This window comes from Leucoraja erinacea, chromosome 7 (assembly GCF_028641065.1).
Source record: "Leucoraja erinacea ecotype New England chromosome 7, Leri_hhj_1, whole genome shotgun sequence".
Taxonomy (NCBI): Eukaryota; Metazoa; Chordata; class Chondrichthyes; order Rajiformes; family Rajidae; genus Leucoraja; species Leucoraja erinaceus.
Window position 1 is genome coordinate 70,074,631 of NC_073383.1, and position 23,143 is coordinate 70,097,773.

The following is a 23,143-nucleotide window of genomic DNA, read 5'->3' on the forward strand; positions in this document are numbered from 1 at the left end:
TTCCGTAGTATACAAGCCCAGCCGCTCCGTTCTCTCAGCATATGACAGTCCCATCATCCCGGGAATTAACCTCGTGAACCTACGCTGCACTCCCTCAATAGCAAGAATGTCCTTCCTCAAACTTGGAGACCAAAACTGCACACAATACTCCAGGTGTGGTCCCACTAGGGCCCTGTACAACTACAGAAGGATCTCTTTGCTCCTCTTGTTATGAAGGCCAACATGCCATTTGCTTTCTTCACTGCCTGCTATACCTGCATGCTTACTAGAGGATCTAGAGGAATTGGAGTAGCTGTGACTAATTGGTTGTGTAGAGAACAGCCAAAGGGCATAAATGCAGAGTTATTTCTTGGCAAAATATTCAAGCAGAAAACACCAAAAATCCCACTAACCTTTGTGTTGTCACTAACCTGTGCGGGTCAATAGTATCAAATGTTAGTGCAATATTTAAATGTTTAATTTTGATCAGTAAGTTTCTGTAATGCTTAATAATTGCAGGATCCGAGTGAAACAACACAGAAATAGACTCTTTGGTCCACGCTGACCATTGGGTACCATACACTAATGCCATTAACCTGACATAGAAGGTCCATAGCCTTCTGCAGCATGGCGTTCAAGTGCTTGTGCAGAAGCCCCTTCAGTGTTGGAAGATTATCTGCATTCACCATCCACTTAGAAAGTGTTGTGTAGTCCCTCTGGCTTCCATATAGCACCAGGAATTATCTGATGGCTGTCTTGGCATCCCGTGGTAACGCCAGGAGTGAATGGGTCAGGATTCTTTCATCACACCACTTCCGATAGGCGAAGGATTTGATTTCTCTCTTCTTCGCTGATGCCATTTTTTAACATTGACATTTTCATCTGGCAACTACAAAACTGATTATATTCTACTCACAATTTTAAAATCCTTTACAAAGCAGAATGTTTGAATTAGCGTGCATGTTTGCACTGTAAGTTTCATCTCCCGGTGTAGGTGTAATTTAGAATGCTCGTGGTGGATGAGGGGTCAGAGGCAATCTTTGTCTTCAAGGTACAGACGTCAAAAGAGGGCGACACAGTGGCGCAGCAGGAGAGTTGCTGCCTTACAGCGCTTGCAGTGTCTGAGACCCGTGTTCGACCCCGACTACGGCTGTTTGTCTGTACGGAGTTTGTACGTTCTCCCCGTGACCTGCGTGGGTTTTCTCGTAGAACTTTGGTTTCCTCCCGCACTTCAAAGAAGAACAGGTTTGTAGATTAATTGGCTTGGTATAAATGTAAATTGTCCCTAGTGTGTGTAGGATGGTGTTAAGGGCTGTCCCACTTGGCGATTTTTTCGGCGACTGCCAGCATCATTGACTGACGTATCAGGTCATCGGATGCGGCAGTGACGACATATGACGCGCAGTGTTTTTTCAAGTGTCGCAACTTTTTTTTTGTTGCCGCTGGATTTTGAAATGTTCTAAATCTTTTGGCGACACTGATATGACGCCGGCAGTCGCTGAAAAAAATCGGCAAGTGGGACAGGCCCTTTAGTGTGCGGGGATCACTGGTCAGTGCAGACTTGGTGGGCTGAAGGGCCTGTTTCCGGGCTGCATCTCTAAACTAAACTAAACTAAAGAGCGCTCATTTGATTTGGAGTCAGCTTAGCAGTAGCTGTTCTTGGGAAGGAGGAGGATGGAGATGGCTAAAGCACTCGTGCTCCAGGGAGAGGGAGAGATGGAAAAAGCCCGCGTAGAGAAGCATAGACAAGGCGATCATTTTACATACATAGATACATAGACAATAGGTGCAGGAGTAGGCCATTCGGCTCTTCAAGCCAGCACCGCCATTCAATGTGCTACTGATTCATGGCTGATCATCCACAATCAGTACCCCGCTCCTGCCTTCTCCCCATATCCCTTGATTCCACTAGCCCTAAGAACTCTATCTAACTCTCTTTTGAATGCATCCAGTGAATCGGCCTCCACTGCCTTCTGAGGCAAACAATTCCACAATTTCACAACTCTGTGTAAGAGAGTTCTAAACGGCTTACCCCTTATTCTTAAACTGTGGCCCCTGGTTCTGGACTCCCACAACATTGGGAACATGTTTCCTGCACCTAGCGTGTCCAAACCCTTAATAATTTTACATGTTTCTATGATCCCTTCTCACCGTTCTAAATTCCAGTGAATACAAGCCCACCCGCTCCATTCTTACATCATATGACAGTCCCGCCATCCTGGGAATTAACCTACGCTGCACTCTCTCAATAGGATGAATGTCCTTCCTCCAATTTGCCGATTACTTGCACTCGGCATGTCAAGGCCTATCGGATCTCCTGGTTGCTTGACTGTCCATGGCTGAAGGTTCTATCCTGCAGGGGCCTCCTCCATTGCCAGAGTGAGGCCACATGCAGACTGGTGGAACAGTAGAGAATAGAATATGTTTATTGTCATTGCACAGTACTGTGCAACAAAATTCCATTGCATCTCCTTCAGTTTAAAAAGGACAAACACAACAGCCATTGACTCACATATACACATATCAGTAAAAAAAATAATAAATAGGTATTAAAAATATTTTAAAAGAATATTGCGCATTATCTTGCACCCCGAATTATATTGTGCTTCCCCAGTGTTCTCTGTTAGATTAAGTTCTTTTATCGCACATGGGTAGAAACTATTTTTTAGTCTACCGGTGCGAGCCTTCAGAGACCTGAATCGCCTCCCAGAGGGTAGCAGAGTGAAAAGCTGATTGGCAGGGTGGGATGTGTCCTGCTTGATGTTTGTGGCCCAGCGCAAGCATCGGGCCCTGTATATGTCATCCAGGGAGGGTAGTTGAGCGTTTGTGATGCTCTGTGCAGTACTGTGCAGTACATCATATTGTGCTTGGGTAGCTTAAAAACCAACAGAATTACCATTGAATTCTCCCATTTTATCTGACTACTAACAACCCACTCCCGCCCCCCTCTGGGACCCACCTTGGCTTACACCAATTTCTCCTCTCCCACTCACTCTCTTTCCTCTGGGAGTGTCTATCCTCAGGCTTCACAGTTTGCAAATCTTCCTTCCATCTCTCTCACATCTGCTTTAATCTCTAGCCTGCGTTCCAACCATTTGCTATCAATCCCCCCCCCCCCCCCCCCTCACCCACCTATAACCTGCTGCGTCTTGTCCTGTTTCGCCTCCTCCTCCCTCCCAGGTTCCCCCCCCCCCTCACAATCAGTCAAAAGAAGAGTGTTGTAGCAGCACCATACGTGGTGAATAAAGAAAGGTGAGACGTCAGGCAGGTTCAAAGAGTCATATATTCAGTGGTGAAGACGTTAGGTGGTGCACTAACTATAATACAATGTTGCTGTAGCTGAGCGAGGTTGTTATCTCGGGCTCAGCTACCTGTCGACTCCTCAAGGTCTCGCGGTGAGAGACCTTAAGTACCAGGACACTTCCTCTAGCCCACGCCATCACGTGCCCGCCCTCATATCTCCTGACGAGGGTTCGAGCCTGAGTGGCCCGTGTTTAGGCTGACGCCACAGTGTCATCCCGAAACATCGCCTATTCCGTTTCTCCAGAGATGCTACCTGACCCGGCGAGTTACTCCAGCATTTTGTATCTATGCTAGGTAACATGTAAGGTCCCATTGAGCCGTGGGCATAACGATTTGTGGTTGTCCAGATGTGCTGTAGGAGTACTTTCCCCCACCTCCCTCTTTGATGGTGTCAAATGGTCTCCCTGGGTTTCCAGGTGAACGTGAATGCAGTGACAACAGGCAGCAGTGTGTTAGCAAAGGAAAACGGATCTGATTGAAGCGTTCTGTGTGAGGTGGCCTGTATTTAAATGGGATAAGTAACAACATGGTATCCATTGTGCGCTGTGCAATGGGAGTGATTGACCAGTGGCCCGGTTAACTTCTGGAATCCAGAAGTGACTTCTTTTGTCTGTTATTTAACTTGACCATTGTGCTGCAATTTCCTATGTCAAAACAAGATTAAACAAATATTCCTTCACTTGCCAGGGCAGGCTGACTGAGCAGAAGAAACTCATGTTTCTGTTCTAAAATTTCTAGTTTACAGTATAACTGATAGGAGCAGAATTAGGCTATTCGCCCCATCAAGTCTACTCCATCATTCAATCATGGCTGATTTATCTCTCCCTCCTAACCCCATTCTCCTGCCTTCTCCCCATAACCCCTGACACCCGTACTAATCAAGAATCTTATCGATCTCTGCCTTAAAGTGCTTGATATTGCTGTCATAGATATGGAGTTATCATATGTATATCTGTGTGTGGTCCCACAGGTTTCAGATGACAGTATTGAGCTCAGCCTGTGTAGCATTGCATTAACATAGAAACGTAGAAAATAGGTGCAGGAGTAGGCCATTCGGCCCTTCGAGCCAGCACCGCCATTTAATATGATCATGGCCGATCATCCAAAATCAGTACCACGTTCCTGCTTTCTCCCCATATCCCTTGATTTTGTTAGCCCTAAGAGGTATATCAAACTCTCTCTTGAAAACTCCCAATGAATTGGCCTCCACTGCCTTCTGAGGCAGAGAATTCCACAGATTCACAACTCTCTGGCTGGAAAGGTTTTTCCTCATCTCAGCCCTAAATGGCCTACCCCTTATTCTTAAATTGTGAACCCTGGTTCTGGACTCTCACAACATGGGGAGCATTATTGCCTGCATCTAGCCCGTCCAATCTCTTAACAATTTTATATGCTATTTTATATGGTTTCTATAAGATCCCCCTCATCCTAAATTCCGGTGAATATAAGCCCTTCCAGCGAATATTAAGTCTGCCCCACTGCCCTACTTCATGTGAACACTCAGAGAAACATTAACAATACAATGTGGAGACTGAGCAGCTTGTTTCTGCAAATGCCCTCAACATATACTGCAGTTCATCAATCTTCAACACATTTGTCAGTGACAGCTTGCCACCAGAATACATGACGAGGGGGCCCAGAGTCCAGTTGCCATAGTAACTTGTCAAGTGCACTTTGTAACTAGCAAAGGAAAAATGTGATAAAAAATCTATTGTGATGAAATTTGGCTGATCGGCACAGACATTGTGGGCCGAAAGGGCTCGTTCCGTGTTCTAAATGCTTTAAATTATTACAAAATACTCGTTAACCCATTGTAGAAACAAGGTGCTGCTTTAAGAACACCAAGAGTTGGAGTTACTCGGCCAGTCAGGCAGCATCATCTCTCTCCCAGCTTTCTTCCCCCCTCCTCACACAATCAGCCTGAAGAAAGATCCTGACCTGAAACATCACCCATCCAGGTTCTCCAGCGATGCTGCTTGACCCGCTGAGTTACTCCAGCACTTTATGTCCTCTTCTTAACCCATTGCTATTTTGACATAACTCAAACTGCACAAAAAGATTGAAAATATATAAGGAAAATACCTAAAGATATACCTCAACCGCAAGAAATGCAGCACTTGTCCCTTTACCTCCCCCCTCGACTCCATTCAAGGACCCAAGCAGTCGTTCCAGGTGCGACAGAGGTTTACCTGCATCTCCTCCAACCTCATCTATTGCATCCGCTGCTCTAGATGTCAGCAGATCTATATCGGTGAGACCAAGCAGAGGTTGGGCGATCGTTTCGCCGAACACCTCCGCAATAACCAACCTGACCTCCCGCTGGCTCAACACTTCAACTCCCCCTCCCACTCCGTATCCGACCTCTCTGTCCTGGGTCTCCTCCATGGCCAGAGCGAGCAACACCGGAAATTGGAGGAACAGCACCTCGTATTCCGCTTGGGGAGTCTGCATCCTGGGGGCTTGAACATTGAATTCTCCCAAATTTGTTAGTCCTTGCTGTCTCCTCCCCTTCCTCAGCCCTCCTGCTGTCTCCTCCCATCCCCCAGCCTTCGGGCTCCTCCTCCTTTTTCCTTTCTTCTCCCCGCCCCCCCACCTCCGATCAGTCTGAATAAGGGTTTTGGCCCGAAACGTTGCCTTTTTCCTTTGCTCCATAGATGCTGCTGCACCTGCTGAGTTTCTCCAGCTTTTTTATGTACCTCAAAATATGAGTTTTTTTCTCTAATCAGAGCTTTTGTGAATAATTCTGAGTTAATAAATCGGAATAACTCAGAATTCTGGGTGTACAGGATAATGTGTTGCTTCTATGATGCTGTAACGTATAGATAAATAGCTGGTACCTAATAAATGGCTGGCAATGGGTTACAATGGTGACAAACCTCTTGTACCAATGGTTTCGAGCAATAAATGAAGACCTGGATGTTTCTCATTCTAGTCAGTTAAACCACATGCCTGCATTTTGTGCCTACTTGTAAACTAGGTACAACAGTTCCTTTTATAGAAACATAGAAATTAGGTGCAGGAGTAGGCCATTCGGCCCTTCGAGCCTGCACCGCCATTCAATATGATCATGGCTGATCATCCAACTCAGTATCCCGTGCCTGCCTTCTCTCCATACCCCCTGATCCCCTTAGCCACAAGGGCCACATCTAACTCCCTCTTAAATATAGCCAATGAACTGGCCTCAACTACCCTCTGTGGCAGAGAGTTCCAGAGATTCACCACTTTATGGGAGATAGATGGCCTGTTTGGCATTCAGTGTTACATCTGGGAAATTTTCCCTCTCTCAACATGGTGGGCTTTGCAGAATCAAGTGGGCATGAGGTTTGCAAAGATTGAAAATACAGGCAGGAAAATTCACACCCCAGCAACTAACTGCATACCAAGAGAATTTTTTTTTATTTATTTTTTATTAAACAGCATTGATGGATTATTTTTCGATAAAGAGTTGGAGCCCAACACTCCTTCGAACGAAGGATCAGCCATTTGCGGGGTCAGGGCCCAGTTTGGTTTAGAGATACAATGCAAAACAGGCCCTTCGGCCCATCGGGTCTGCACTGACCAGCACATCAACGCTATCCTACACACACACACACGAGGGACAATTTTACATTTTTATACCAGGCCAATTAACTAAGAAACCTGTACGTATTTGGAGTGTGGGAGGAAACCGAAGACCTCGGAGAAAACCAACACAGGTCACGGGGAGAACGTACAAACTCCGTACAGACAAGCACCCGTGGTCAGGATCGAACCCAGGTCGCATGAGGTGTAAGGCAGTAACTCTACCGCTGCGCCGCCGTGCCACCCTAAAGAGCTGGAGCCCAAAGCTCCTTCAAATGAAGGATCAACAGTTGGGGCTGATTGCCGGCTTGAAGTGTAACGGAAGTTGAATCTAAGATTCTACAATTCTCAGTGGATTCGGGATAATTGGACATCAGGAAATGATTGCAGCTCGGATAAGCAGTTCAAGAAAGTAAGTGGAAACCCATGCCAACCAGTCTAGGAGTTGGGTACATTTTCAGCACATTTAATAACTGTTGCATCAATGGCCAGCTTGAGACTACATCCACAGAAAACTAATCAAGAACGTAATAATTGTTTCAGTAATGGGCAGCTGAGATCGTAAAACCCTGCATAAGATACTAAGTAATCAGGAAATCTGAAGCAACATATGCTTAATTATCCTAAACTTGACATTTTTAAATGTTTGTTTATGTCTGAAAATAGTTTTCAATGATGCACAGGGGGGGAGGGGGGGCTCTGAATGCTATATTGACTGTAAACTTTAAAAAATATGATACTGGCTTCAGAATGAAAGATAAACAGCACCAGAATGCAATTAAGGTTCTTACACTATAATTAAGTGTTCAGATTTATGTGCGTCATGTATTTACAATTGATCACTTTTAAAACCAGCAATATTTTCACACTGCCACAATCCAGCTGAAGATCTATATTGCACAGAGACACAGTTGGAATAACAGTGGGCAGTAACTGCGGGCATTAATTGCCAGGAAAATCGCAGGATTGACTGCACTCTGAGTGATGTTGAACTGCGTTTCATGTTGCCTGTTGCAGTACCACGGAACAGCAAGATCGAACATTAATCGCATTGCTACGTTAAATCCACAATGACTTGTTCAGCAAAGCCCTGCACGAGGCATCAACATTGGTTTTAGACATTTGCCCTACGTATGCTTATATTCATCGCAATATTCAAACAGTTTAAAATACTAGAAACAATGTTTGGCACATTACCACGATGGGTACCGGTTTAAGAATAACCACTCCTTTGTTGTAACCTGCTGATGCACAATTCGTATCACACACCAACCCGAGTACCCCGTCCTCAGTTACAAGCTGTGCTCAAAGATAGATCCCTGTTGGAGTTTAGTGAATGCTGTTGGCGTTTCTCAGTAGCCTTCATTAGTGACACACAGAAGCAAAGGCAGGGATCAGGCTGGGTGGCACATCAGCACAAATTACCTATCCTTCCGAGGAGACCTGCGGGCCTTCATGTCCAGATCAAGATCCCTGCACTTACAACGACTGGGACTTGAAAATGGTGCCAAATACTGTATAGGAAGGAACTACAGATGCTGGTTTAAACCAAAGATAGGAGACTGGAACAAAAACCTGGAGAGGCAGCATCTCTGGAAAGATGGAATGGGTGACGTTTCGGGTCGAGACCCTTCTTCAGAACAGTCTCAGTATACTACTGCTATACGCTTGTACTGTATCTGAGTTGCTTATCTAGGCTGTATCCAAGGGATTATGTAGAGTGATAACTGTACTGAACTGTATACAAAAATGAATGTCACTGTGGCTCGGTACATGTGACAAATAAATGTACTATACCATATTCACTTTCCCCCTCGCAACCTTCCTCCTTAACCCAAGACCCGGAGCGCGGCCTTGCATCACCCGGCGCGGCGTTAATGGCCGTGGGACAATTGTTATCGCCCGCCGGGGGCTCTGACTTTGACTCTGACATCGGGGGGAGAGGGAAGTGCAGGGGAGAGATACGTTTTTTTTGCCTTCCATCACAGCGAGGTGGAGATGCGCTGTGATGGATGTCTGTGTAAATTGTGTTGTGTCTTGGGTCTTTTTTTTCTTGTATGTATGACTGCAGAAACAACATTTCACTTGAGCCTCTATGAGGTTCAAGTGACAAATAAATTGTATTGTATTGTAACCATCCCCGTGAGAGTGGAAGTTGGGTCTATTCCCACCACACTTTCCGCTAGTGTGCCCCAGAACCTGAAGCTGGATTGCTGCATCTGTGTGGGTTTGGAAACATGCACACAGTGTTAATATAATCACATGGAATAATAGTTTTCATTTCGTTACACGAGCTGTGAATTCAGATTAAACAAAAACTTTGTTTAAACCACGAAACAGTGCAAAACCTACCAATCTCTGATTCATGAGGTATGATTTCTGCAATGTTCTAAACTCCTCCAAGATACAGGAATGCACGGAAGGTCTCTGCCAGCACATACCAGTGCCTCGGTATTGACTCCATGATAAATATTCTGGTGCTGGTATCAAGAATTCCTTAGATGAAGCATTTGCAGAGAGCCACGGTTAAATCTGACACACAACTACATCAGTGGCACACACATACTATTCCAGCACACAAATATGAAGCAAAGTTTACGTAGAAACGTAGAAAAATAGGTGCAGGAGTACGCTATTTGTCCCTACACCGCCATTCAATATGATCATGGCTGATCATCTAAAATCAGTACCTCATTCTGGCTTTCCCCCATATCCCTTGATTCCTTTAGCCCTAAGAGCTAAATCTAACTCTCTCTTGAAAACATCCAGTGAATTGGCCTTCACTGCCTTCTGTGGCAGAGAATTCCACAGATGACAACTCTGAGTGAAAACGTTTTTCCTCATCTCTGTCCTAAATGGCCTTAAACTGTGACCCCTGGTTCTGGACTCCCCCAACATCAGGACATTTTTTCCTGCAAATAGCCTGTCCAATCCTTTTAAGAATTGTATATGTTTTTTATAAGATCCCCTCTCATCCTAAATTCCAATGAATACAAGCCCAGTCGACCCATTCTTTCATCTCTTCCTCCAAGCTACATTGTAAAAGGGAGTAATAATCCCACTGTGAAAGTTTGACAAAGAAGTTTGAATTTACTAACAGCATAAACTGAAATGGCCTGTGTTATAGTCAGTGTTTCCACACTGGGCCAATGTACAAGTGGCAATAAGACTAAAATTAACACACAGCCCTGGTTACTTATCACGTTTTGTTACATTTGCTAATTAATGCTTTATGTAGTCTATTTGTTGTGAAATAACCTGCACACAATTTACAAACTGCTGAGATGAGTTCCCAGCAGTTCTCAAGCTCATGGTTAAGGCAAGGCCTCCCATTTTAAACATCAATGTGTCCACTAACTAATGTCAATATTTGGACTTTGTGTTGCTGAAAGTGAGATGTGGGTTTTTCTCTCAAACACATAGAAAGTTTATTTCAGGAGGAGCACATTTTCGAAGTATATTCAGTATATTCATACATAAACATATCAATAAAAGCAGGTGTTACAACATATGTGATTGAATAGTTTTGAAAGATTCTCACAAGCACTGTGTTCTCTGATTTGTCCTCAAGTTGAAACTATTTGTGTTTTTGCTCATTTGTTTGATCTTATCCCCTTTTAATACCGATTATGCACCTTTACCATATTGAAAATAAAGCATGCTTACATTAAAAGTCCTTTGGACCATTTTCTTTAAAAGCTTCAAATACATTTCATTTACCACCAATTCTTTCAGAGCTCACTCCCAAAGAATTTGCAAGCTGGCATCACTGAAAGTTCACAATATGAACTTGAACATATTAGTGGCGGGAGAAGTGGGTTATTGACTTGAGGTGTTTCCCTTGACCCTGTCTTGACTTGGAGTGTTTTTTTAACCAGCGTTTCCTATTTTTACTTCAGATTTAAAAGTTATTTCTTATTGTAGGCTTGCCTGCAATTTAATAGGGCCTTGGCTTATATACTGGACAAGACTCATAGAAACATAGAAAATAGGAGCAGGAGTAAACCATTCGGCACTTTGTGCCAGCACTGCCATTCAATATGATCATGGCTGATCATCCAAAATCAGTACCCCGTTCCTGCTTTTTTCCCCATCTTCCTTGATTCTGTTAGATCTAACTGCAGTGAATTGGCCTCTACTGCCTTCAGTGGTAGAGAATTCCACAGATTCACAACTCCCTGGGTGAAATTTTTTTTCCCCTCATCACAGTCCAAAATGGCCTTTCTGTAGAAAGTGCATTAGGTAAACAGGAATTATGCATGCTTAGGGTTCTTTTCATTATCTTCATTTGAAAACTCTTAAGTTTGATTGTGTGTGGGTTTTTTTTTGATGTTCAAATAATTGACTGGTGACAAAGGGGGATAAAGAAACAAATTAACACACAGCTCTTCAGTTTGGGAGAAAGCACTTCTAACACTTTTACTAAAATACTCTAATGTAGTTCACCGTCAGAAAAAAATGCTTTAAAAATCCGAAGCATAATTCACGGGTACCACTGAAGATAAATGATGCATAGGTTCTAATAATGAACACGTTAAGTGTTTCCTGCAGAAATCTCCCACTTTATAATTTTAAATGCACAAAAAATAAATTTTCCACGCAGATTCATCAAATTATTTCTTAATTGGGTGAACTCAATTAAGAGGTGATAAAGAAAGAAAACTAGGATTGAATTTTAGGGGCACCTCACTCACCCATTCGCCTGCAGTGTGCAGCATCAAGTTTTATTATATTTTACAAAGTAATTTGCATTATAGACTTTAATTGACTTTACACTGAATGGCGGGCCAGTCTTGCCGGGCCAGTCAGCTGTGCCTGCGCAGTTAGGGGGTTGCTGGGCCCGGCGCCATTTTCACATCGCCATTTTGATCGAATACTTCCGTGTGTACTTGACTAGCATCACAACGGGGACCCAACGTGTCCACGGGTCGCCTGGTAACAACTGAAATTCCTAAGGGGTTGGGCAGGCTAGATGCAGCAAAAATTGTCCCACTGTTGAGGGAGTCCAGAACCATGGGTCACAGTTTAAGAATAAGGGGTAGGCCATTTAGGACTGAGATGAGGACAAAACATTTTCACCCACAGAGTTGTGAATCTGTGGAATTCTCTGCCACAGAAGGCAGTGGAAGCCAATTCACTGGATGCATTCAAGAGCGAGCTAGATATAGCTCTTAGGGCTAATGGAATCAAGGGATATCGGGGAAAAAGCAGGAACAGGGCACTGATTCTGGATGATCTTATCGAATGGTGGTGCTGGCTCGAAGGGCCGAATGGCCTACTCCTGCACCTACTTTTTATGTTTCTATGTAACTCTTGGGGCAGTTGTTGCAGATTTTAGACGTGGGCAGTCCGCGGGGATAAATGGGTTAATCTGTTGGCCATCCCTGCCTTATACTGGAACGATCTAAAGGTGTAGGGATATCTTGGGCAAATAAAATAAAAGCTCCACTAACTTGGGGGGGGGGAGAGAGATCTTTTGAGAACAAGGTTAAGAATGTTAAAATTAACAGAGTATTAGAACAGGTTCCAATACAGGTGGGACAGAATATGGTAGGACAGCTGGGTTAGCACAGGGTAGCAGAGTTTTAGATGTGTTTCGGTTTACAGAAGTCAAAGCTATGAAGCGGCAGAGTAGAAAATGAAGCCAAACGAGCAGAACCTTTCTCCAGATGGATCAAAGTACATTTTTATTGCATGAGGAAAATAAAATCACATTGTATAAATGTACAAAAGACTATGTAAACTATGAACCACATCGTTTAAGCAATGTCAATCTTATGCCTTTAATACTGGTCTATACATAAACTAATCGTGAAGATGCAGAAAAACGTGCATTTTAAAATCAGAAATAAATTACAGCTCGAGGACTAGTGAAAATTGCACTTTAACATTGACATTCTACAGCTATAAATAAACAGCAAATTATATTTGGAGACAGTGGGGCCTACCTTGTGCACTATCTAATAAATACATGTATACTTCTTACCTTTTTCTATTTTACTTCCCCTCAAGGGTATTGACACAGGAAACATCCAGCACATTAATCAAGTGATAATCTTTCATGAGTCATATGAAGTGGTATAGGTTGATGGTTAATTCATTTATGCAGGCATCAAACGCAGGACTGATTTAGCTTAGTTTAGAGACACAGCATGGAGACAGGCCCTTTGGCCCACCCAAGTCCACACCGACCAGCGATCACCCTTCCACACTATTTTAGTTTAGTTTAGAGATACAGTGTGGAAACAGGCCCTTCGGCCCGCGCCGACCAGCGATCCCCGCACATTAACACTATCCTACACACACCATGGACAATTTACACATACGCCAGTTAACCTACATACCTGTACGTCTTTGGAGTGTGGGAAGAAACCGAAGATCTCAGAGAAAACTCACATGGTCACGGGGAGAACGTACAAACTCCGTACAGACAGCATCCAGTCGGGATCAAACCCGAGTCTCCGGCGCTGAAAGCGCTGTAAGGCGACAACTCTACCGCTGCACCACCATGCTGCCCGTATAACACTAGTCATCTCACTTTTGTGTCCATTCCCTATGCATTAGAGGCAATTTACAGAGGGCCAATTAATCTACAAACTAGTAGGTCTATGCGATGTGGAAGGAAACCAGAGCACCCGAAGGAAACCCACACGGTCACAGGGAAAATGTGCATACTCCACACAAGACAGCACCCGAGGTCAGGATTGAACCTGGGTCTCCGGCGCTGAGGCAGCAGCTCTACCAACTGCGCCACCGTGCTGCCCTCAGCTACCAACTCACACCAGGTTTCAACAACTGGGGGGTTTTCATCTAATGACAAAGATAAATCCCTTGGTATTTTGTACCAAAGTCCAGATTGTTCATTCTTCACAGAATCTTACTGATGTCCAGCTTACAACCTGGAAAGGTTGCAGAGAAGATTTACGAGGATGTTGCCAGGACTTGAGGGCCTGAGCTACAGGGAGCAGTTTAGCAGGCTCGGACTCTGTACCTTGGAGCGCAAGAGGATGAGGGGGTGATCTTATAGGGTTGTACAAAATTATGAGAGGAATAGATTGGGCAGACACACAGAGTCTCTTGCCCAGAGTCGTGGAATCGAGAACCAGAGGACATAGGTTTAAGGTGAGGGAAGAAAGATTTAACAGGAACTTGAGGGGTAACTTCTTCACACAGAGGGTGGTGTGTATATGGGATGAGCTGCCGGAGGAGGTAGTTTAGGCAGGTACTAACGCAACGTTTAAGAAGCAGTTAGACAGGTACATGGATACGACCGGTTTAGTGGGATATGGCTTAAACGCAGGCAGGTGGGACTGGTGTAGATGGGACATGTTGGTCGGTGTGGACAAATTGGGCTTGAGGGCCTGTTTCCACGCTGTAAGACTCTGTTTCAAACACAGTGCAGACATCATGGGCTGATGGTCTCTCTAAATGTTGTGGATTTTCCGTGATTTGCTCCACAATGGTTGTGTCATTGGTCTGAACATGCTATTCAATCCCTTCAATAAAAAGCTATTGGCATTACCTCCGTTTCCCTCTCGGCAAAACCTGTCTGGCCTACTGAACAATTCCCTGTTTTAATTCACATTTCCGCCATATGTAGTATTTGCTTTTGTACTAGTTCATACCCTTCCTTTTCTATTGAGCGTCTCTTTGATGTTTTTAATTTCAGGCTGTGTGTGTATTCCATGTCAGGACAATGAGTTGCATAAAATGTTTTCCTATTCCCTCCTGGAATGTTGTTGCATTGGAGTCAGTCATTGTCACACACACAACGAAACAGGCCTTTCAGCCCAAATCGTCCATGCAGAACAAGATGCCCCATAAACATGGCTAATCCAGCATTCCTGAAAGCCAATCCCAGCTATGATTTTTGGATATTCAGTGAAGATGGTTGCAAGGAAGTTAAAATACTGGATTAGTAGTCGAAAATCGGGAAAAGTCGATTCACAGATTAATTCAATTCCCGCTGCGAAGGCTGCAAAATTTAAATGCACAATAAAATTTGGAATGAAAATATGCTAGATCTGTGGGCGGCACGGTGGCGCAGCACTAGAGTTGCTGCCTTACATTGCCAGAGACCCGGCTATGATCCTGACTGCAGGTACCGTCTGTACGGAGTTTGTACCCTCTCCCCGTGACCTGCGTGGGTTTTCTCCAGGAACTCCGGTTTCCTCCCACACTCCAAAGACGTGCAGGTTTGTAGGTTAATTGGCTTGGTGTTAAAAAATAAATACATTTTCCCTAGTGTGTGCAGGATAGTGTTCGTGTGTGGAGATGGCAGGCCGGAGCAGACTTGGTGGACCGAAGGGCCCGTTTCCACGCTGTATCTATAAACTATACTAAGATTCAGGATTGCTGTGCTGTTAAAGATTTCAAACATATATGCAGCAGGGAATTGTGGAATTATGGCTTCAACATGCATTTAATTCACGTTGCTCAGTTCAATGGCTAATTGGAGACGCACAATAGGTTCTGGCTGTGCCAGTAACAATTCTTTTGAAGAATCAACAAACACACCAGATTAAATCTAGGCCTCTCCCATACTCTCTGGATCAGTATCTTGTTAAATCCACACGGCGGTCTCTCAATATTTATTAGCCTGGTTCTTTTCAAATCCAATTTTCTAATTTAATTTTGCTTTATACTTGCTGCATCATAAATTAATTCTACGTTGGTGCTTGTTAAAATGACAGCTGTATAAATTAACTGGAAACACATTCCCATGTGAAGTGAATTGGTAACCAAAAGACATGGATTCAGAGTCAGAGTCATAGTGATGCAGTGTGTAAACAGGCCTTTCGGCCCAACTTGCCCACACCGGCCAACATGTCCCAGCTACACTAGTCCCACTTGCCTGCGCTTGGTCCATAACCCTCCAAACCTGTCCTATCCATGTACCTGTCCTACTGTTCCTTAAACAATGGGATAGCCCCAGACTGAACCACCTCCTCTGGCAGCTTGTTCCATACACCCACCACCCTCTGTGTGAAAGGTAACCCCCTCGGATTCCTATTAAATCTTTTCCCCCTTACCTTGAACCTATGTCCTCTGGTCCTCGATTCCCCTACTCTGGGTAAAAGACTCTGTGCATCTACCCGATCTATTCCTCTCATGATTTTGTACACCTCTATAAGATCACCTCTCATCCTCCTATGCTCCATGGAATAGAGACCCAGCCTACTCAACTTCCCCCTATAGCTCACACCCTGTAGTCCTGGCAACATCCTCGTAAATCTTTTCTGAACCCTTTCAAGCTTGACAATATCTTTCCTATAACATGGTGCCCAGAACTGAACAAACTATTCTAAATGCTAAGTTGGCAGCACTTGTTAAATATCCTAGCATGGGCACAATGGGCCAAATGGCCTCCTTCATTACTGCAAGATTCCACAAAAACGAAACAGTCCGGTCTTATTTCCCTGCTTTTGCCCGTGTGATTTGTTGCATTTTGAAGTTAGAAGAGTCATCGGGAGCTCCTGTGTGGTGTTACTCGATGATTAAGTATGGCACATTGGCTGCAAGAAAAATCCCACACGCATGTAACCAAAACCAGGATTTTATCAAATGGATATAATGAAGGGGCGAGCTATTCAGCTCTCAAGTCTGAACAGTTCACGGCCCATCACAATGCCTTTTCTCAGATTTTAGATCACATCCTTTGATATTTTTTGCTAGCAACAATTAAAAGATTCCCAGGGCTACATTGTGCTGGTGTACACACTATTCCTATTTTGAAGAAGGTGTAAAGGCCAATTATAATTTTCCACCGTGAAAAAGGATATTCTAAATAGCATCACACTGTTTGTTCTGCATAATCCCTTTGGAGAAAGCTCATCCTTCAACCTACAATACACATTGGTTTTATCACTTTCATCTATCTTGACTCAAGAGGCCCTTTCTATCTTCTGCATTTGTGAGATTGCACATCACTTTCATGGAATCTCAGCTTCACGCTTGAAGCCACAATTTTATTCAGGTGAATTTGGTTTAGTTCAGTTTAGAGATAGAATGCGGAAACAGGTGCTTCGACCCACCGAGTCCGCACAGACCAGCGATCCCCGCACATGAACACTACCCTACACACACTAGGGATAATTTTGAATTTACACCAAGCCAATTAACCTACAGTCCAGTACGTCGTTGGGAGTGTGGGAGGAAACCGAAGATCTGAGAGAAAACCCACGCAGGTCACGGAGAGAACGTACAAACTCCATACAGACAAGCGCCCGTAGTCGGGATCGAACCCCGGGTCTCTGGCGCTGTAAGGCAGTAGCTCTACCGCTGCGCCACTGTGCCGCCCTTTACGATGATTTATAATGTTCAAGGTCGGTGTGTCCACACAGAGGAAGGATAAATTAAAACTGAGCATAATATACTGGATGAGGAGGACTGAGCAAACATTAACAGTCTGACGTCCATTTCAATTGACTGGGGTATTTCTCCAAGTACTTGCTGTAGTTATGAGTACTGGTAAGTGCTCCGTGCTACTGGACTTCAGGGTGGCGCAATAGTACAGCCGCTGCCTTCTACCGCCAGAGACCAGAGTTCGATCCTGACTACAGGTGTGTAATCTGTGTGGTATTTGTATGTTCTCTCTGTGACCCCGTGGGTTTTCTCCGAGTGCTCTGGTTTCCTCACACACACCAAAAATGGCGCAGCGGTGGAGTTCCTGTCTTTCAGCGTCACAGACCGGGATCAACCCTGACTACGGGTGCTCCCTGTACGGAGCTTGCATGTTCTCCCTGGGTCCGCGTGGGTTTTCTCCGGGTGCTCCGGTTTTCCCCCACACTCCAAAGATGTGCAGGTTTGCAGGTTAATTGGGTTCTTTAAATTGTTCCTAGTGTGTGGGATAGTGTTAGTATATGCGGTGATGGCTGGGTGGCTCGGACTCAGTGGGCTGAAGGGCCTGTTTCCACATTGTATCTCCAAAGTCTAAAGTCTACAAAAGCTGGTGAAGCAAATTGCCATCTGGAAAGTGGCTGCATTCAACCACTGCTAGCCCGGGAGTTACAGACGCTTAGGAAACATTTAGACAGGTACATGGATCGGACAAGTTTAGATGGATGTGGGCCAAACACAGACAGGTGGGACTAGTGTGGATGGGACATTTTGGTCGGTGTGGGCAGGTTGAGACGAAGGGCCTGTTTCCACACTGTATGACTCAATGACAAAGAGTAACGTGCAGCAAATCCGAGGCAGAGACCAAGCTGGGTGGGATTGATCAAGACAACGTTTCCCCTTTACCACCCACCACACTCAATAACAGTCTGAACCTGGACGGATTGGGAGGGGCAACAATATATCTGTTATCGTGCAGCAGATCCTATCATTAAAAAAGAAACATCGCGGCCACAGTGAGACAAGGTGATAATTAGTATGGAGACACCTTCCCACACAAAAGAATGGGAGGTGAAAAATATTCCTGCCTGCCATCCTGGGATATGAAAAGCCAGTCACGGCAGGGAAAGGAGCTGCCTGACTAAAGAATAATTTTATAAACATAGCATACTATAAATGGATAAAAGTATGCAATCATCCATTTATACACACACGATTGATCTCAGTAATGCCCCTGTCCCACTTTGGAAACCTGAACGGAAACCTCCCTGGTGGAATAAAACTGGGTGAAAAAAAGGTCTTACCTTCCACTACCTTCCACTACCTGCAACCTCCGGCAACCACCTTCAACCAGCATTGCAACCGGCTTCAACTAAAAAATTACCGAGTTTTAAAACGGCAACCAATTTTTAGTCGTGGCCGGTTTCTGAATTTTTTGAAATAATCGCCGGAACATAGAAGAAGCGGAAACCACTTTCGACCATTAGGGAGACTGACAAAAACCTCCGGGAACCGCACGGAAACCTTGGGTAGGGCGCAAAGTCTCCAGAGGTTTCCGTTCAGGTTTCCTAAGTGGGACAGGGTAAGACTTTCGGTTGCGGGCCCTATCCTACTAGGGACAATCAACACGAGACTGTACAACATGATTATGTGGGGAAACAAGGAACTGCAGATGCCGGCTTACACACAAAGACACAAAGTGCTGGAGTAACTCAAAGTGCGGATCAGGCAGCATCTCGGGCGAACATAGATAGGTGACGTTTCGAGTCTGAAGAAACATAATCTAACCACATTCTGCAGAGATGCTGCCTGCCCTGATAAATTAGCACCACACTTTGTGTCTCATCTTTTCTATGATTACAAATTGAGGTTTACCTCAAAAACCTTCCCCTAAGTGTTTATGTTTTATGCGATTCCAAGTTAAGGAATCCTCCAGCAAGAACTCACGCCTCCAGTGACCCAAGGTCTATCCAGACCTCGGGTGCTGTCGATGTGAAGTTTGCATGTTCTCCTGGTGACTGCATGGGTTTCCCCTTGGGTGCTCTGGTTTCCACTCATATTGCAAAGACAAGCAACATCATAGGTTAATTTGCCTGCTAATGAATTGCCCTTAATGTGCAGATCAGTGATAGATTGGAACCGGGGGAGACTAGAATGGGATTAACATCAGATTAGTGTCCGTGGGTGGCTGATTGTTAGCACAGACTTGATGGGGCAAAAGCCTGGTTTCGGCACTGTGGGACTCCATGATATCAATGTACCATCAACAATTTATACCATGATATGAATCAGAAAGTGATTAGAATACTTATTCTGGATAGATATGAAAAGACAGTAGCTCACGATAAATTAAGACATCTCTACCAGTTAAAACAACCCCAAAGGCTTGTAAAGAATAGACTGTCATAATGACAGTGGAGGGGAAATCCTTCTGACTGCAGGAGGGTGCTTGGAACAATTGGTTATTCCAGCTTGAGTGTCAGAGGTTATGGGGAGAAGGCAGGAGAATGGGGTTAGGAGGGAGAGATAGATTAGCCATGATTGAATGGCAGAGTAGACTTGGCAGAATGACCTAATTCTGCTCCTATCACATGAACTATGAACTTATGAACCCTCCCACACAAAGCCAACTACATGGTCCAGGCTTGTTTTGGGGGGGAAGAAGGGTTTGGTGAGTCATCCAAGGGAGGGAGTCGAGGAGAGAGACCATAATGAGAATATACAAGGTTAAGGGGGAATAAAAACTATGAGGAATTGGTTCAACAGATATCATGATATTACAACTATTATAGGCTGAAATCTTCCAGTCACAGTGAGAATTCTTTTTTAGTCTTCTTCACAAACCATGTTGGCCACTATTTGTCAAGTGTGAGGCACCTTACGAAGGGTCCCAGCTGGAACCATTCACCTCTTCCAGATACCTTCCCAGGATGATCCACATATTTACTGGTTCTGAACACTTTGCATTGACGTAGAAGCAATTATCAAACACATAAATCTTACATATGATTAGGCTGGTGCCCTTTGAAAGGGCCCCGATCCATAGGTACCACCTTGGAAAGTTGTTGAAAACCACTGTGCATCAGGACAATCAGTGTAATCCTATGGTGGTGGCATATTTCCATTCCCAAAACAGCCTCCACCTCCATACCAATGCTCTGGGTTTGAAGGCAAAGCCTCCAGAGGTTGATTGCAGAGTATCTGGATAACATGTTGAAGTGTTGAATGTTCGCAACAAAATGACATCCCAAATAGTTCATGGGTGATCGTGACGTCCATTGGCCCCAGTGGAAAGCCATAATAGGTTAGTTTGCATTGAAGAGCTGAAGCTAGAACATCTGCGACGTGATCTCTGCTCTCCTTTTCCACCAGGTCTAGTTCTCTGTCTGCATCTCATGATGACCCTTGAATGTCATTCCAGCATCTGACAGTAGTTCCCCTTTTAGGATCAGTAGTCAACGCAAAGTTATCTCCAACCAGGAGGATTGTATCTATGTTTCTCTCGAGATCAAATGATTGTGGCTGTTCCAGTTTTGATGCCTGCTTTGGATATTTCTGTTTCTCCAGTGTTCTTAATTCGCCAGCAGCTTAGAGGAATTTACATTCTCTGTCTCAGGAAAAAATACCCATTGTTTTTTATTTAAGCTTGACGTGGGCTGATGAAGCAAGACCCCACCCAGACGACGTTCTGCTCCTTCTTCTGGTCCACCTGAACGGAGGAGAGGAGCTGGAATCTTGCACAAGAGGAGGGTATCGTGGTGTCCGGGTTACGCCTTGCAGAGAGTCTCTCGGCTGGCAGCTGAACATCTGCCTTGTTCGTTTCCTACTCAGGACAAAGGCAATCCTTGCACGGTTTTCACAACTCCGTCGTCAACAGCCCCTTCGGCCTCACCGTCCTCTCCGTGGAGATGCTGCAGGAGTAACGGTAAGCATCACAAATATAAAACTCAGCGGGTTTAGTTTCGAGGTAGTGCACGGAAGCAGGCCCTTCAGCCCAACTCGCCCACACTGGCCAACAATGTACCAGCTACCTTAGTCCCACTTGCCTGCGCTTGGTCCATAACCCTCCAAACCTATTCATATACCTGTCCAACTATTTCTTAAACAATGGGATAGTCCCAGCCTCAACTATCTCCTCTGGCAGCTTGTTCCATTGACCCACTGTGAAAAAGTTACCCCTCGGGTTCCTATTAAAACTTTTGCCCTTCACCATGAACCTATGTCCTCTGGTCTTCGATTCCCCAACTCTGGGTGACGTCTTTGGCAGGTGGGAGGGGAGCGGAGCTACCGGAGAAAACCCACGCAGGTCACGGGGAGAACGTACAAGCTCCATACAGACAAGCACCTGTAGTCAGGATCGAACCCGGGTCTAAGGCGCTGTAAGACAGCAAGTCTAGCACTGACCCACCATGCCACGCTGGCAGCAAGTCAGGCGAACATGGGTAGACGATGCACAAACAAAGAACTGCAGATGCTGTTTAATAAACAAAAAGATACAAAGTGCTGGAATAACTCAGCGGGTCAGGCAGCATCCTTGGACAACATGGACAGGTGACGTTTCAGGTCATCTCTAACAAGATATCACCTATCCATGTCCTCCAGGGATGCCGCCTGACCTGCTAAGTTACTCCAGCATTTTGTGTCTTTTTTTTTGTAAACTAGCATCTGCAGTTCCTTGTTTCTACACTTTCCCTCTCTACCACCCCCACTAGCTTCAAACCCTCGGCCCTCAATATCCACCAATTCACTCCCTGCATAATCCATTAGGCTGTGGGCCAAGGAGCTTTATTCCAGTGTTTTGTGACCCAAGTCACAGAACTACATGAAATTTTCACATATTGTGTAAAAATATTATATAAATCACCCCTGAAACTCGTCATGAAGAAGACTTGCACATTTTTATTAAATAACCGGGAAGATTTTGGGTATTTTTAGTCCAATCAAAGCACGTTTAACATTGAGTTGTATGCCAGTTGGCCAATCACGCGCTTTGCTTCAGGCTAGCACACAACATAGCTGAGAGGAATTCACTGATGCCTGTTTTACTGGAGATTCTGATGAAGGTTCTTTCTAGTTCAGTGGAATACATGTCGTGGAAGCTTGCAACTGGGTCATTGAATTTAGTGAGAAAAGCATTAAGAAGGCTGAAGAATGTGCTGTTGTGGATAGAAGAAGAAAGTCTTGAAAGCAAAGTCGCTGCTGAGGTGCTGCAGTCAAACTTTGTGAATCAACTGGAACTGAAAGGTAAGATCTAAAGTCTGAATTTATGAAAATCTATCTGTATGGACTTTCATTAATTCAATTGCACCGTTTTATAATGTGAAATAATGAGATTTGGACGCTGTACATTCATTCATTCACTCATTCATTCATTCAATCATTCACTCATCCATTCATTCATTCAATCATTCATTCATTCACTCATTCACTCATTCATGCATTCATTCATTCATTCATCATTCATCATTCATTCAATCAATTCACTCACTCATTCATTCATTCATTCATTTCACTCACTCACTCATTCATGCATTCACTCACTCATTCATTCACTCACTCATTCATTCATCACTCATTCATTCACTCACTCATTCATTCATTCACTCACTCACTCACTCATTCATTCACATTCAATCATTCATTCATTCACTCACTCATTCATTCACTCACTCATTCACTTATTCATTCATTCAGGCTAGCACACAACCCGGCCTCGGAGCTGGGGCAGTGTTCCGGCGGCAGCGGCAACCCGACCCAACCGCGGGCCCAGTGGACGACATCGTCGGGAGCTCACAGTCACAGGTTGGTGACCTGTTCTCCAGAGCCTCCGCAACAACAGCTGCGTCCGCTGGACTGGAGGGCCGCAGCTTCGGCAGCTTCGACCACCCCAGGCCGCGGAGTTGAACCGGCCTGTTCGCGGAGCTCGGATTCAGCCGCGGGACTGACATTACTTGCCATTGGC

At 44.7% G+C, this 23,143-nt stretch overlaps 1 protein-coding gene across 1 annotated transcript in view; it reads right to left on the bottom strand.

Moving 5' to 3' along the window:
- Positions 1-12,503: 12,503 nt before the first annotated feature.
- The window catches only part of epb41l5 (erythrocyte membrane protein band 4.1 like 5), a 149,072-nt gene continuing 138,432 nt past the window's right edge, over positions 12,504-23,143 (bottom strand). Inside the window, exon 24 of the mRNA XM_055638750.1 lies at positions 12,504-21,092. Coding sequence (XP_055494725.1) covers positions 21,038-21,092 — 55 coding nt within the window. The 3' untranslated portion in view covers positions 12,504-21,037. The remainder of the gene's footprint in view (positions 21,093-23,143) is intronic.